The sequence below is a fragment of the Lytechinus variegatus genome, chromosome 4, assembly GCF_018143015.1.
Source record: "Lytechinus variegatus isolate NC3 chromosome 4, Lvar_3.0, whole genome shotgun sequence".
NCBI classification, from domain to species: Eukaryota; Metazoa; Echinodermata; class Echinoidea; order Temnopleuroida; family Toxopneustidae; genus Lytechinus; species Lytechinus variegatus.
The window spans coordinates 32,846,666-32,864,867 of record NC_054743.1 but is presented as its reverse complement, the minus strand read 5'-3'; the positions used below and the strand labels follow the sequence as shown (position 1 = coordinate 32,864,867).

Here is an 18,202-nt window from a genome sequence, read left to right as displayed (position 1 = left end):
GCTCCAGTACGTACTCCTGAAAACAAATTTTCGTTATCTGCAATGATTTCATGGGCACAACTTGAAGGAGCTGTAACATTCCTAGAAAGATCATGGCTGTTATAGTACAGGGCCTGTTTCATAAAACCTGTTTTGAAGTTCAAAGCTACTGAAGTCATTCACTTTCATTGGCTGATAATGAAATTAACAAGTATTTATGAAACCCAGATCAAGGAATGTGTTGCCATGAAAAGCAAGAGTGGAGGGGAGACACAACATATTAGCTTCTGGTTAGAAGTGAAGACCACAGTAGGCATTTACGTTTGCACTTTTACATATGTACAGATTTTTACTGCAGTAAATTTGATGAAATTTTTGTTGCGGAGTCCCTAGAAATTCTTTGATATGTCCATTATTTATTGTAGAATAGGTCTAAAATTATTGAAATTGTTCATATTTTAGTAATATATAGAGAGATTTCATGAGATATTAAGATCTTAGGGTACCTCCAGACTTCTATATACCACCTTTATTATGCAATACTGATACTATGATGCTGTTATTCATCCGTCCATTCTGGTACTACCGTATTGCAACATTCCGTCCGACAATTTCCAAGTATTCCAACCAATCACCATGAATTTCAATTTCTTCTAAGTCTTGTGAACCACCTTCGATATAATAATTCCTTCAGTATTTAATTCATTTAATTATTCTGGTACTACAACATGCTAATACCTGTGCTTATGTCATTCAGTTATGGTTTTCATGTATATACAAGAATGCTGTGATTAATTTCAAGCACATAAAATTCACCTTGAATAAAGGAACATAACAACATATTAATATAATGTAAATAGTTTTATTACAAAAGATTACCTGTACATTTTCGTCTTCATTGTAAGTGTCAAGAAATTTGGAAATAAAGAATCTTACCAAAATTTTTTACTGTTTAATCTGTGAACTAGACTTAAACTTCAGTATCTGCTCCATGAAAATACATATATAGCCCAAGTTTATAACAAAAATATATGAAAGTGGCAAGCATAATGGAGATCAGCAATAGGGAATGAAAATCAAACAACTGTTGACGGCATACAATATTAATCCATCATACAGAAACACAATACCAATTACAATATATGACTTAATGAGATTTACATATGAAATTTATACTAAACATTGTCAGACTAAGACAAAATAACTTTCAATAATTTGATCTGAGTCTTAGAAGGGCACAAATAATAAAGGTCAATTATCATTGATATAAGACAATATATAAAATGCACAAACTTGTAAAATGAATTCTCAAAAACCAACCAGGATCAAATACTCGACTGTAAATTGCAATTATTAGTCATGAACGATAAGCCCAGTAATCATCTTGATTTCAATAATATGATTACAACACAAATCTGGATGATTAATAAATAAAATAAAATAAATGCAAGTTGTAACAATTTCAAACTAAATTCAACAGCAACCGATAAAAGCAAATAACCTAGGAATTAATTTTCCCACAAATGCTTTTTCTGTGTTAATTATCAGTTTTGAGCTAAGATTTCACAAAGATAACTTTACATTAATGTACCAACAAAACTTTCTCATAAAATAATTGGAGGTGACTTCAATGCATGTTTCCTGTAATTATGTAAAACATAAAATGTCAATAATTTCTTACTCTTTAGCTGATCATGTAAACAATTTGAAATTCACTTTATGATTGTTGTGAGGCAATTTTTTTTTCAGCCTAAAATTTGCACAAACATTAAAAACAACTAATACAGTTGTTATAGTTGCTCTTTCAACAATCACTTTACCACAATATATATACCCAAATTTACTCACTATTTTGCCATCTTTGATAGGTGAGTGTGTATACACAGAAATGGACCAACATTTTTTAAAATGAGGCAGAAGAAACAAAAACAATAAATCACATTGTAAAAAGTAAACAAACAATGCATGCAATATATCTGCCCATGTCTAACAAAAAACAGATGGGCATTTTCCAAATTCAAGCTTTGCAAGAGGTGGCAATAAGTTTTTCTTTTCTAGAAAAGTGAGTTTTTATGATGCAGCACTTTCAACATACCCTTCTCAAATTGTAGAAAGGAGGAATTCCGTTTTATATCAAGATAGATGCTAAAACATCCAATAGTGCAGCTACATTTTCAAATGAAATATCAGTTTGGGTGTATACTGTTGTCTTTTGCAGACCATGAGAGATGAACACAAAATGATATTCTCATTCCCACACAATCAAATACTTCATCATCAAGTTTATTTTCTTTTTCAAATGTTGCAGTACATAAGTGCCATAATACGTGTTTAATACACCAAGGTTATTACTTTCAATTTATTCACTGCCATACTTTGTCTACATTAAAGATATGCTTTTCACTCTGCACTTTGTGTCCTAAATTGGTGGAGCTAAGGGGGGGTCTTAGCCCCACCAATTTCCCGGGGTTAAGCTTAGCCCAATTCGTTTTCACACTACGTTTTAGCAAAGTGGGCTAGCACGGTAAATAGTACGGTACTATCTGGTCCAACAAAAAGCAGGGTTAGCCGGCATATTGCGGTGCTAAAAGATGCAGTGTGAATCGAAACCGGGCTAAGCAAAAGCCAATCACAGAAGTTGAAATTGCATGTTGATCACGCTCTGTATGGTAAAATCATCAATATTCATGAGCTGTGGGATAGTCCAGGGTTAACGCGTTAACCCCGGCTAAGCAGATAGTATGGGGTTAAGAAAGACAGTGTGAATCCATAAAAAGATAGTATGTGGTTAAGGAAATGCAATGTGAAAAGCATATAACAGTTTGTGCACACTCCCTAATATGCATAAACTATAAATGAAAAGTTCTTTTTAACATGCATAATCAAATCATTGTCCTTTTACTCGCATATCAGAAAATACAAATAAGAATGAAAGACTGTCTTCTTTTTTGGATAACCTTTACTTGTATTTAAGTAAATGACAAAAACATAAGTTGTCTCAAGATGAATATTTTATTCATAATATTCTTAAAAGCAACAAAATGATTGTTGTTCTAATATCCTAGCCTGATGAGATAACATCAGTTGCAAAACATATCAAATTGCATAAGTAAAGAGGAATGCATTTCATTCAAGGTTTTCGTAAAAAGAGTGCATCTTGTTTGAGTAGGCATATATGGAAACCAGTATCATTTCAATTTTGATCAGGGGGGACGGTGCAAGGATATCTCAATCGGGGGGGGGGGTATGACCCAAAGGTGAGGCGTCTTTTTTTTCAATTAAATGATAAGGGTTCTCCTTTCCCTCCTTTTTTTTCTTTTTCACACTACTTGAAAGCATCACAAGGAAGTAATCACCTCGCCGCCCCTGATCATGATTTAACATTAAGATTCTGTTGTGATAATGTAAGGGGAAAAAATAAAACTGTTCTCCTTTTGTCGAACTCTCATCTTCCTTGTAAGTGGTATCAGTTTCTTCTTGATCTTCCAACCAGTAGAAATACAATGGGTGATTTCAAGTACATGAGCAGAGTTGAAATGCGGTGTCGAATGTCATCTGCTGAACCGAGCATCACAGCTGGCGATGACGATCTACGTGTGATTTCCCCATTCACCAACACAGATTGGGAAAATCATTATTTCAAGTCCGGTGTTGGTATTGGTGATTTGAAGCTCACGAACAGGATGAATCATCCAAGTAAAATTAGATTTTTAGTTACTGCAAATCAATGCATCTTAAACAATCTAATGGACAATAATGTTTACTCTTTCGGATCCTTGAAGTTATTTTAGCCTTTGCATTCTGTACGATGAGATTTTACTGTAATTTCGCCCCAAGTTTAATTTTCTTTGTCAAGAAGTTCTCGCGTAAAGTTCAGGCACAGAGACGTGACATCAAAGGCTATCAATAGCCTGATCGGTATCGCTCCTCTGAACCCAGCTCAGTGTTGGAGCATGGTTCAGCAGCCTTTTCACACTGAACAACGAAGTTGAAATCACCCATTGCATATCTTGATCCATAAATCGCTAAGTACATGAGGAATGATGGCAGTAATCAATGCATAAGAGATGTCTCATCAAGCCATTACAAGACCAGTAACTTCGGTTTCATCCGCGTCACATATTTCTGTCGTAAAAAAATAAAGCCATTAAATTTTAGTCAGTTTGATAAAATCGGACTTGGTAGATTCCACAGTAAATGATTTCTATAAAAAGCCCTAATTGATCACCTTTTATTTTCAAAGTTGCAAATATTTATCCACTTTTGAAATTAGAAAATATAAAAATTAGCTTGAAAGCTGTGATTTTGATGTTTCGTTGTGTCGTCAAATAAAAATGCATAGCATCAAACAATATATACAGTGCGCCCCAGAAAAAAAAGGAAATTAGAGTTCCCATGACTTTCTTACAGCTATTCCTCTATATTTTGATACCTAATATGATTTGCACACTTCACGCAATAAACAGCAAGACAAGTTTGATATCTTAGTGTCAAAGCCAGGTTGCGCACAAAAAATTGGACAAGATCGGTTCCTGATACGATGTTCTTTATTATTATTTGATGATTGGATCATTAGCATTTCGTTTCTTTGTATCGTCTGTTAAGATACTCTCAAGATTTCTAAAAGGAGTGGTATAAGATTCTGCGCATATTTATTGTTTGTAATCTACCATGCGTGAACGATTTGCCGAGCTGTTGATTTCTAATTAAAATTGAGATTATACTCTCACCACATGATGCACCATAAAGGAACAGTATACATGTATACCAATTTTATTTTTGTTCAGGATTCAAAGATTCTTACACCAGAACATAGGTTGGGGGTTATTTTATTCAGAATTTGTTAAGATCCCAGACCAATATTGCTCATATTCAATACCAAAATAATATAAAATGACATAAATAGAATCTTGTTAAAATCATATCAAGAAATCAATGATTCCTTCTTTTTTTAATTCAATTTAATCAAGAAATTAGGTTAACATGGTGGCAGGGTCTTTGTACGATTATATTCTGAGTCTAGACATACCGAAAAGTAAGCCATTGGTTGGATGACGTCTGAATATCTCCTCATAGCTTCAATTATGTGATGGGGTTGGATAGCAAGATACTGACTCAACGCTGCTAAGGATGAACCACGGTCCTGTTTAAGAAAAAAAATTCAAAAAAAAAATACAAAATATTGTGATTTCTTGTAATGATAGAGGAACCAATGACAGATCCAGGTGGTGGCACATGAGGGGCGCCCTCTATATTTTGAGAATTACCCATTGAACATGAAAAATTACAAATCCTGGATTCGCCACCAGGGAGTATGGCATAAGCATAACTGAGAAGGGACAGGGGATGTACATGTAAGATATGTACTAAAAAGTAAATCATCACTTATGGAGAGCACTAGATAACTAACAAATCAAATTATACCGGTAATATTTGAAAAATATCCAATACCCCCCTGCACCTTTTTTTTGGAAAATACTTGAATATATTTATGTCATAGACAAATCTTAAAACTTGGTTAAATTTTATGGTCAAAATTTCATGGAATATGTCCCTATCAGTTTAAGCATCACACAGATTTGATAGTGATGATAACACCACCCACCCTAGTGCCTCCAGGGTTAGTTGGAACATGGGGTAAGTTGAAACATTGTTATTTTCTTTAACGCCTGTACAATAAATTTATGCAATACTGCCCTCAATTTATTGCAATAATAATTCAACACTGATGGTCTCCCCTATATGTATTTCTTGCTTCTATGTAGGGAACAAACATACATGTATATCTGTTTTAATCAAGGTACAATGTCTTTATTACCCTCTTCACACTGGTTTTCAAATTATTCTTGGTGCTGTGGCGGGACGGCGACGCCGCTATAAACCCACAATAAATGCATTCACAGTAGAAAAGTTATCCCGGGACAATCCCCGCATAAATTTCATGTATTCACACTGCAGCGAGTGATTTTTTTATTACCTCCGTAACAAAACACGTGTAGGCTTTTGATGCCATGAGTGACCCGACTCTGATACACCGGAAATACTTGAGGGCGGGGAATCGAACCCACGTCCTTCAGATTGAAAGACTAGAGTCATAACCACTAGATTACGACGCCCCCACATTATAGAAAACATATCACAAGTGGTTTATCCCCGGTACTGTAGCCGTGTGCCTTCACACTGAAGGAACACCATGACAGTCGTGGGGCTGTCCCACTGCATTAGTTTATTGCGGATTCAAGAATTCGCACTGAAGGCCCCCCCGCTACAGTCCCTGTAATGTGGCAGTGTTTGTGTCCAGTGTAAAGACTATTCCCTTTCAATATCACTGTCATGTCTCTGTGCAGGTTTGGACTGTACTGAAACACTGAATACCCAGAATAAAGAAGTCAACATAATTATACAACTACAGTGTATCAACCATTGTGATGTAACAATTTCACACACAAAGACTAACAGAGCTATTCCAATTCATGGATTCTGGGGACCTAGTTACGGGGAATTCTACAGATGAATGTAGTGACAAACTGAATACCCAGAATAAAGAAGTCAATATCATTATACAACCACTGTGATGTATGTACCAAGTTCACACAAAAAGAATAACTTACAAGTTAGAGCTATTCCAATTCATGAATTATTCTTTCTGGGGACCTAGTTACGGGGTATTCAATTCATCTGTGATCAAACTGACTTTCTGAATATGCATGAAAGCCTGAGAAATAACTGGACCATATTTCAAATAGCTAATAAATATTCATGGCCTGATGAGGATTCCCAAGACGTGATCAACTTTTACTAACCTTGGACAAACCACCTAAACCCTTGACAGGTACATAAGGATAGCTTCATCAAGGTCTAAGGTGTGAGCAGTCGAGCGCACAAGGCCAGTATACAGTGACACATGTAACCAACATCATAACAATATCATCATACAGCCATGTACAACATAAGACCATACAACAAGCCTAACCTCTAACCTTTACACTGTGTACTGGTCTTGTTATTATCTATTTATGCTGGCCGTTTTTCGCCAGCATGAATTGGTAATGCTAGTGGGGCTGCGTTTTCGACTCGATTTTCATTTATGCTAATTATTTGGGGATGAAACCACAACCAAATTCCTTAGTGTACTCACTTTAAGGGGAGGGGGTCTAACCCTAAAAAGATAATTTGCGAAAAAGCTGAAAATTGCCTTAAAGTGTCATCCAATTTAATAAAAACAGCTGTATAATTGCACTGAGCATTAGGGAATTGATGTCCTTTTAATTTGGAAGAGAAATAAATTACATTTGCATATTCGTGTAAAATCTCAGTTTGATAAAATTTTCAGTCTTTTTTTTGGGGGGGAGTGGATTTACAAAAACCCATCTTATTGTTGAAAATGAGGGTTTATTAAAGCTATATGATTCGATATAGCAGGGTTAATAAATTTCATTGTCATCAAAGGTCGTCATACACCTTATCCATTATTTGAATTTGAAAACATGTTTTGTGGGGGGTTTTTCTATTATAAACACAAAGAAAACAACCTTTTTTCTGGTTCATAAACAGATCTCTATTTTAAATGAGTTTTGTGAATTAAATGCATTGTCTAAGAAACAAAATAATCTTTATGTTTTGTCAATTCAGTTCAATTTACTTGAATGTAAACTATGTAAGGATTTTTTATCATTTCTCATTCAGAAATGAAAAGGATTTGAAATTCAAATAACTTGATCATGTACCTTTTTCTTTTTCTTTGACTTTGCTTTCGAAGTCCCTCCTGGCGTGAGAGGGGCCTTGGAGTCCCCCTGTGACTGCGATGAACTATCCGAGTTGTTGCTGTTATTAGACGCACTCAGGTTGCCTCCATTCCCATTGCCATTGGTGGATGAGAGGAAGGGCGATACCATTTTGTCCGTGGGGGATTTGGGGGACGAAGGGACGGGGGATTGTGAGGGTGTTGAGGGCGGGGTGTTGGCTGCTTTGAGCTTGGCATGGTGGGGGTGGGTCGTTAAGGGGGAGAGGTTGCTGAAGCATATCGGGCTCATGGATTTCGAGATGGGGTCGCAGGGGGACGCAAGCATGTCACGCTGGACCAGCAGGGAGAGATCCACGATCTGAAAATGCAATTAAATGCAAGAAAACATGCAATTACTACAATACAGGTCACAAAAAGTCTTCCAAAATACAATTTTCAATTCGCTGTAACCAGTGACAGGTCAGGAGATTTAAGATACACAATTTTCCTTCTAGAACCAAGTGGTCTAAATGACAAATGAAATTCCAACAGTCAGAGGTTTAAGATGACCATGATACAATACTTGGTAAATGACTTTCATGCACATATCAAGAACCAATTTCAGAGAATAAAGGCAGTTCAAAAGAGTATTTTGAAAATTTCTTTCAAAATATAAATGTCTAAATGAAAGCCCTAGTAGTATGTTTATATGCCATATGTTGATTTCAAAGAAAAAATGTAGTTCAAAAGTCTATATTCATTCATTTGCAAAATTAACTTTAAAATACAAAGCTTGGAATCAGTAGTAGAATATCCAGTCCATTCACTGAGACATGTATCTCATCAAAAAATAATGACTTTAAGAACCCTTAAAGTTGATGATCAGCCAAGTTACCATTGAATAGACCAGTTCGTAGTTACTTCATGGGCAATTTTGGTCAAATGACCTTTCATTTCTTTCATCATGATAAGCAGATTTCAAAGCAAGATATTACGTAAGCTTGCCTTACATAGCAGGATGAAGAAATTGAATAGACCAGGTGACTAGAATAGCACACCAATGAACACTTAATGAAGGTATTTGTTGCATTCCTACTTTGAATGCATATCTTAGCATGTTGCACAATGTACTTGACAAACTGAAATACCAGTCGTTCGTGGAAGCATTGTTGTTTTTTGTGGATGTAAATGAAAACGACAATTCAAAAGAATATATGAATAATCAAGACATCAAAGTTGGTGCTTATCTCATTAGATTTTAAAGCACCATGTCACTTTAGTACAAATGACCTTCTTCTGATCATGCGTAGAATCTTTCGATCATGCGCAGAAAGGAACTACGAACTGGCTTATTAATGGCAGTGAAGCATACAAACTATCTCAACAATTTCAAATGAGACATACCTGTGCTACTGTTTCATGAGCAAGGAATCCTACTATCTCCATGGCAAAGGCATTAGGTTTAGGTTCTAGGTTACCAATGTCTAACCACTCCTTGAACTTGCTTGATTTCCTGACTGTAGGAAACAAAGGAACAACATAATTGACAATTAAAGGCATTGGATAACATTTATTTGATTTTTTTTTTTCAATCTGAGCTGCAAGGTCACACTTGTCACCTGTGTCTGTGATATGTTACAACAAGTGGAATGCCTCTGGCCGTCTCACCTGCATCACACGGTTCAATATAGCAGCAGTGCTGACTTTGAATACTACTCTAACTCGCACAAGATGTTCAGTGATCCATGGTTACTCTTATGTCCACTTTTTATGAACTAGACCAATAAACTTACAGAGATATGATGGTTATTCAACAAAAAAACCCAACATGGCCAAAGTTCATTGACCTTACATGACCTTTGACCTTGATCATGTGACCTGAAACTCGAACAGGATGTTCAGTGATACTTGATTACTCTTATGTACAAGTTTCATGAATCAGATCCATAAACTTTCAAAGTTATGATGGTAATTCAACAGATACACCCAATTCGGCCAAAGTTCATTGACCTTTGACCTTGGTCATGTGACCTGAAATGCGCACAGGATGTTCAGTGATACTTGATTACTCTAATGTCCAAGTTTAATGAACAAGACCAATAAACTTTCAAAGTTATGATGGTAATTCAACAGATACCCCCGATTCGGCCAAAGTTCATTGACCCTAAATGACCTTTGACCTTAATCATGAGACCTGAAACTTGCACAAAATTTTCAGTGATGCTTGATTACTATTATGTCCAAGTGTCATGAATCAGATCCACAAACTTTTAAAGTTATGATGGGAATTCAACAGATATCCCCAATTCGGCCAAAGTTCATTGACCCTAAATGACCTTTGACCTTGTTCATGTGACGTGAAACTCATGCAGGATATTCAGTGATACTTGATTAACCTTATGTCCAAGTTTCATGAACTAGGTCCATATATTTTCTAAGTTATGATGACATTTCGAAAACTTAACCTCAGGTTAAGATTTCGATGTTGAATCCTCCAACATGGTCTAAGTTCATTGACCCTAAATGACCTTTGACCTTGGTCATGTGACATGAAACTCTAATAGGATGTTCAGTAATACTTGATTAACCTTATGGCCAAGTTTTATTAACTAGGTCTACATACTTTCTAAGTTATGACATCATTTCAAAAACTTAACCTCAGGTTAAGATTTGATGTTGACGCCGCCGTCGCCGCCGCCGCCGCCGTCGGAAAAGCGGCGCCTATAGTCTCACTTTGCTTCGCAGGTGAGACAAAAATGAAGCCCAGAAAAAAAAATCACATCCGAAAATCATTACTTAGTGCTTCAAAAAAGTGGAATACAAAGTGACAGGAAACACCATCTTAATTTCTTCACATTTCATCACTTATGTGTTCTACTATTATCGGCACAATAGAAATTACACAAAGTCTTCAATCATAACGTAACACAAGCATTTCTTTTAATTTTTGTTTGTTGGTTTCAGAGTTTTTAGGTCGATAGAAAAGCATCCATGAACACATTTCATCTAAATTAATAAATTACATGTCTATAACATTAACTTATGCCTTCGATACTCAAAGAGAACATGAAAGGCAATATTGCTTATCTTACTGAAGTTCATTCTCCTCGCCTCTGTGTATTCCTTGTAAGAATTCAAATCCATTCCGCGGGCCTTCTGGTCGGCCCTATCCTGTCTCTCCAGCTTGATCGGATCTACTTCATCGGATTCTAATAAACTGGACAGCTCCCCCGTGTGGTCGATACTGGACAGGAAGTCCTGGCATAACTTTCTTCTCTTGGCCTGTGTGGCCTTCAGCTCTGAAGAGTGAAATCGATATGGCCTGTGGTTAGTCATTTCAAATATGAAAGCAACATAAAACATCACCATGCCTACTTTGTTATCTATTAGTATTCTACAAAGTATAAAGTTAAAAGTAGCTATTCTTGATTTCTTTAAAAAAAACTACCTTTTTCTGTCTGCTAATCTTTTTTAATTTATCCCATTTTTTATTGTATCATTTTGGTGGTGTTCTCAAGGAAAGCTCCCTCACTGTCTCCAATATATCTATCCATCTATCTATCTATCTATATATCTATCTTTCCATCTAATCATCCATCAATCAATTAATAAATCTATCTAACTGTCTGTCTACTTACCTACCTATCTATCTCTCAATCTATCTATCTATATATCTATCCATCCATCTATCAATTTTTATCTATCTATCAATTTTCTATCAATCTATCTACCTACCTATCTATCTATCCAGGTATCTGTCTTTCTGTCCCTTTGATTTTATTCCCATACTCTGATAATGATTCTTACCATCAGTGATATCCTCTTCATCATCCATACTGATTTGCCGTGTTAGTTTCATTCCCATATCTTTGAAACTCAAGAATTGAAACAGTCTTTTCAGTTTATCATGATCATTCCTCATGAGAAATATGAAATCTTCAATGCTGATAAACCTCGCTCCTCTCAGCATACAGACGTCTGCTGCCCTCTGTAGCTGGAAAAATAATAGCATCATCACCAAATTTTTGTTAAAGGTCAAGTCCACCTCAGAAAAATGTTGATTTGAATCAATAGAGAAAAAATTTCAGACAAGCATAATGCTGAAAATTTCATCAAAATCAGATGTAAAATAAGAATGTTATAACACTTAAAAATTCCTCTTATTTTACACAAAATAGTTATATGCAGAATTTTGTCATATGCAAATGAGAGAATCAATGATATCCCTCACTCACTATTTCTTTTGTTTTTTATTGTTTGAATATACAATATTTTAATTATCACAAATTTGACAATACAGATCAACTTGACTGAACCATAAAATGTTAAACAATTGTAATTCCACATGTTCAGGGTGAAATAAAACTTTGCTGCACAGGACTGAGGAGAAATTAGAATGTTTCATATTTCATATAATAAATATAACAGAAATACTAGTAGTGAGTGAGTGATGTCATCAGTTCCCTCATTTGCATGTACATATAACTATTTTGTGAAATTAAGCAAAACTTTAAAATGTCATAACTTTCTTATTTTACATCCGATTTTGATGAAATTTTCTGTGCTGTGGCTGGAACATTTGCTCTATTATCATAAAGTCATTCTAAAGCCATTTCAGCACAATAGATGACAGGGGTGCTATGATATGTAACATTTTTTCTTCCTTTTTGATATGAAAGCATTCCTTAATCTTTCAATTTATAATTTGAATATTTGGGCTATGTGCTCATTCTCTTTTTTTATCATGCAATTGCCAATTCCATCAATTAAATTTTATTTCAAATCAATTCAATGTCTTTACTTCCAAATAACAAATGTTCACATTTCCAACAGAAAATTGCATTTGCTGGTGATATGTCAGTAATACCTCATGTATGAATCATAGCACCAGTAAAGTCATTCTAGCACAGCTTTGTGCGATTGTTTTGAGCTTTGTCTCAATACAAGTTTTGAACATTGTATAATAAACTCATGTGCATGCATAGTCATTATTTCTGGTGATATGTCAGTAATACCTGATGGTTGTTTCACACTACTTACCAGTATAGTCATCTGATGGTGCACAATATCTTCAATCAGTGATGCAGACTCATATACAGGCTTCTTGCAGTCCCCCAATGCAAACCTGATCAAAGAGAATAGAAAAAAATATGATCAAAATTAAATTGTACATACACTACTCCCATGTCATTACATTTGTCTTAAGTTCCAATGATGATAATCCATGTATACATGATGAGGGCCATGTTGCATAAATCACTTTTACAGTTATTTTGCAATTCAATTCAATTGATTTTCCACATATTGAGTAAAAAATAGATACAATATCAGTACTATCGAATACATACACAGATGATAACAATACAAGTATAAATAGTTACAATGTAATACATAAAAAAGACAATCCAAGGATAACTTACATGGATTCGTTCATTTTGACTGGCTGTTATATAGGAGCTGGTGGGTGTTTCATAAAGCTGTTCACAAATTAAGAATGACTTTACGAACGACTGGTGATCATTTTTCATGGTATATACCAAAATGTTCATTGGCGATGGTTAAGCGCATTAGAAAAGATCACCAGTCGTTCTTAAAGTCGCTCTTAACTTACAAGCAGCTTTATGAAACAGCCCCCTGGTACTATGGTAATTACCATTGGATGAGAATGTTAATATAATTATTTTTTATTCAACAGGGCCCACATGTATTTGATAAATTGTTCATGCTTGAAGACTATGTATTTGAAAATGAGTGATCTGGATGACTGTATTGTAATGTTAAATACTGCCATCTTTGTCAACACCAAAGCTGCCAGACAAGTTGGTACAGTGAGTGCAGGGTTTTGCAGTTTTCATATTTTAAAAAGGAATAAATTATCTGCTGAATGAAACGATTAAAAAATCTGTGAAATGTTCAAACTCTTTGTCTGCACAGCTCTGTCTGAATAAATGGAATGCTGCCATCTTGTGGCCAAATCTATATATTTGAAACATAGAGTTGGATTTATCCACCTCTATGATTTGAAATCATCCTTCTCTTTCACAGTTCACCCCGTCCTCCATTTCTCAGATCAAAGAATATTAAATGACAGCATGTCCCAGACTTCACTTCCAAATACTCTCAATTGGATCAAACTAATAAGATCATTACAGCCTTTGAATTGAAAAGAATAAAAGGTTTATACACAGAAGGATAGGTAATCTTTATTGGAAATGCTTCTTTCTTTTTTAGAAGTTATGATGCAAATTTTTCAGTCAATACTGCAGGGAACAATAACATAATAATAATAACAACAATAGCATTTTCAGTCCTAAGAGAAAAGCTCTCAACTAATGCACAGCCCTATGTAAAAATATGCTATACAAAAGACTTTATGCATAGCAGTCTTTAAAAAATGTAGAGCAAATTGCCGGTGACACGACAATTGCTCCTGCGACAATTGCTCAAGACTGTATTTCGTCTAAGATATAGGGTTAGGGATGTTTCAATAAGGTTTTATTATTTGTAGGTTTGGGGTTAGGTTTAAGATAGCATATAGTGCTAAATTCAGGGTTGAAGTTGGCCATTCAATTAGTGTGTGGAAATCATAGCAGAGCAACTATCAAATGTAATGGAACCATTACAACCTCACCTCCCCCACCCTTTTTTTTATTGTCATCCAAAGTTTTAATTCCCATAATGCAATAAATACTGCATAATTAGTTTCTTCTAATCTTTCATCCTCTCTAGGACATCAAATAGCCTTCAGATCAACAGGTAGGCCCAATTACATATTTGTCAGTATTATATTGGATTATATTCCATTATAGAGTTAATCCTCGATTAAGAATTTGTCAAAATGATGGCCAATTTGAACCACAAAATAATCCCCAGTATGCTGATATTAAAGAACATACAATTTTTTGTTGCATAATTTCTTCAAATGAAAACATGATCACAAGAGTTATCATCTGAAAAGTTAAAGGTATTGTTTACATTTGTGAGCAGCCGATTTAAAAAATTCTCAAACCAAGATGAAACATGTGTACAAGTGCATGTATTAGAACTAATAAACCCTGAAAACAACCATTATTGAGAATGAAAAGCTAAAACTACAAGGCAAGCACCGATTTTGTAAATAGGCGTCTTATAGACGCCTAAATAGTACACATAAGTGAATGGGATGAAATTAAGATGGTGTTTCCGGTCACTTTATATTTCAATTTTTGAAGCACTAAATAATGATTTTCGAACGCAATTTTTTCTGGGCTTCATTTTTGTAACATATCACAGACACAGGTGACAAGTGTGACCTTCTAGCTCAGATTTTTTAAAAGTCAAACCAATGTTAACCAATCACTTTAATACTAAATGTTGAAAATGATTTTTTTTTTAAAATCTTCAACTTTGGATCAAGTATTGCATCTCATTATCATTTTTGTAAACCTCATGAATATTGTAATTGAATGTTTTCTATTCATGACATAATGCCATGAAAGAAAAGAATGATCAGGGCCCTGTCTTACAGAATTATGATTAATCCAATCAATCGTAACTCTATGGAAATCCATCAGTGTCATAATTTTTTCTACAGGAAATTTGTAAAATGTCCTTCGTAAACAAAGGAAAACACACCAAATTGTCAAGAAATTAATGACTTTATGGATAAAAATTCATATCTAGAAACTATTTTGAACAAACATGCATTTCATATGTTGACTTTGCTGGCTTTCCATAGTTGCGATTGATCAGATCAATTGCAACTCTTTGTAAGAAGGGCCCCTGGACTCAGTCTTACAAAGAGTTATGATTGATCCGATTGACAACAACTGCATGGAAATCCATCAATGCCATATTTTTTTTCTACAAGAAATTCACAAGATTTCCTTTTCAAGCAAAGATTATCACACTGAATTGAATTTGCAATAAATCAATGAATTTATGAATGTACTGCATATTTTTTAAGCAAACACGCATTTTAGATGTTGATGTTGCTGGCTTTCCATAGGTGTGGTTGATTGGATCAATAGCAACTCTTTGTAAGACGGGGGCCTGGTCCTCTACCGAGACACATAAGTATTGTACATGGCAATATAACAAGAGATACCGTACATGGATTCCTTCAGTCATATTTTCAATGTTGAAACAAAACATACTGAATCTTATGATGTTCTTTTTGGTTACATCCTTGAATTAGAATCAAATAGAAGAATTATGAAACCTTCCAACAATACAGGATTAAATAAGGAAATTGAGGATGACATGTAATGTATTGGATTGGCATAGACAAGTGTTTTGGGGTATACAGTATGTAACTAATAATGTGCACTTCTTGGTAACGACTTTAATCAAGTTTACCGAATGACCAGGGTTGTCGGTACTCTATTAGAGATTAAATGATCATGAGAGGGGATTTACTAGGTATACGCTGAGGTCTGGAGTTGGGCCAGTTTAAGCTCATTTTGGAATGCATTTGACTTTCCCTCTGACTTTCCCTCTTCACTCAGTGATTGTAAAGGGACTAACAACACACAAACACAACAACAATAATGGCAATGGCCACAACCACCACAACAACAAACAACAGCAGCAACGGCAACAGCAAAGTCAAAACAACTTCCATTCATGTGTTGCTATTTGAGTCCAAGTAAAGGAAAAGGAAACCTTTGGAACAAAATAGCTTGTGTCAAAACAGAAAATCAAAGAAACAGATCAACGAAAGTTTGAGAAAAATTGAATAGGTAATAAGTAAGTTGGGAGCATTTGAATTTTAGATCATTGTTATAATGTAGATCCTCTCATTGGCAATGCGACAAAAATGTGTGATATCACATGTGAACAACTTTCCCATTGCTTTTGTTATTTGTTTTGTATATAATTCACTTAAAATGCCTCTTTTATCACATCTATCAGTAGATCATTAATTCTACAATATAGCCATATAGGAGGGCTTGTAATACAGATTTTCAAAGAATGTATTATAGATAAAGAGTTTGTATCACCATAAGATTGAGCATAATGAAGCTATTTTGGGGGTATTTTATAGTCCATCAAAGGGAAAGTTAATTGTTCACATGTGACATCAAACATATTTGTCGCATTTGCCAATGGGAGGATCTCCATAGCATTAGTGATCGCAATATTCAAATGCTCAGAACTTTCTCATTATTTGTCAGAATTTCCTTAAACTTTCTTTGATTTTTCTCTTTCCCCACAAGCCCACTTGTTCCAAGGGTTTCCTTCCCCTCTAACTATGGTAAAAATAGTCAAAATTATATGTGACAATGAATCAGGATTCCTGTATCATCCATTGACAAGCCATCAATCTACAGTTGCCTCTCTCTACCCAGGTGTAAAAGGAGAATACACATTACATAGGGCAGATTGGTAAATGTAAAGATAGAACAGGCACAGGCATTTTCAATAGACATCCTTTGGGAAAACATGTACATACGTGTATCATTTTAGTATCCACTAGGTAGATTATATAAAGTTTATATCAAACGTAATAATTTGATATGGAAAATGAATACTAGTATTAGGCAAAATCAAGAGTTTTCAGGTGACATAGGTTCCCCCTCAAAATAAAACTGATTGAAATTTCTTTTAAAAATTACACAGTATAGGGTACCCATTTAGATATATAACGTACAAAACGTACACATACATATTCAGAGAGCTATCTGCTATTTCTTGTACATATCTTCCTCAATAGTTGTTGATTTATTGACATTGGGATAGTTTCCCTGACCCCTTACTCAGAGTTTATTGCTCTAGATCTCTCTAACTTAATAAATTCACATTTCTTGGCGCAGGTAGTCATTATGACATTCAATTAATGAGAAGTAATAATGCTTCCAGGGACTTTCTGGCGAGGCGGCTGTTTCGAGGAAATCATTACCTCACTTTTCCACTCAACACTTTGAACGGAATGTTTACAACATGAACAAGGATTTGAGTTTCAAGCTGGGACAACATAGAAAATGCACTTTTCAAGGGTATTTACAGTGCGTCCCAGAAAAAACGAAACCGAGATTTAGCGATCATTTATCATTGCTTAATCATACATAAAATAGACAAATGACCTACCAATTTAAAGCTTAGAATCTCCTCTTCCATCTGATATTACTTAGATTATTTTTCATTCACGCATGAGTGAGCAAATGCAATTTGAAGAAAGGATATCAAAAATTCATTTTTCGGGGGGTATCTGGGTATCAAAAAGAAAACCACATTTTCGAAAAGTTCAATATCTCCTCTTTAATTTGATAGCTAAATTACAGAAAATGGTGAGGAAATAACAAAGTTCTGGTCATTTGAAATAAGGCTTGAATTTCAATAATTTCATAAAATGAAGAGGTTCTCCAGGCTGGCTTTCAAACTCACTCGACACTCTGTTTTGTTGACGATCAGCCAAGCATTAAATCTTTTGTTCACCATGCGAAAGCTTCTGTGGGAAACCGGTGAAAACACGTTCATCTCATGAAATTATGGAAATACATGCCTTATTTCAAATGACCA

At 34.9% G+C, this 18,202-nt stretch overlaps 1 protein-coding gene across 1 annotated transcript; it reads right to left on the bottom strand.

Annotated features, from left to right (window-relative positions):
- Positions 1 to 3,844: 3,844 nt before the first annotated feature.
- LOC121413872 (transcription initiation protein SPT3 homolog) lies at positions 3,845 to 12,829 on the bottom strand. The gene is made up of 7 exons (XM_041606849.1): positions 12,743 to 12,829; positions 11,510 to 11,696; positions 10,795 to 11,001; positions 9,107 to 9,219; positions 7,707 to 8,081; positions 5,009 to 5,122; positions 3,845 to 4,104 (listed from the first exon to the last, which is right to left on the bottom strand). Exons 1-7 carry the CDS (start codon positions 12,752 to 12,754, stop codon positions 4,063 to 4,065), a joined length of 1,050 nt encoding a protein of 349 aa, XP_041462783.1. The 5' UTR covers positions 12,755 to 12,829; the 3' UTR covers positions 3,845 to 4,062.
- Between the last annotated feature and the right edge of the window lie 5,373 nt (positions 12,830 to 18,202).

Coding starts and splice junctions, on each gene's coding strand:
- LOC121413872 (XM_041606849.1), bottom strand. Junction 5,123..7,706: donor AGTCAAAGAAAAAGAAAAAG/GTACATGATCAA, acceptor TTTCTTAAACAG/GACCGTGGTTCATCCTTAGC. Junction 4,105..5,008: donor AACCAATGGCTTACTTTTCG/GTATGTCTAGAC, acceptor TTTTTACGACAG/AAATATGTGACGCGGATGAA.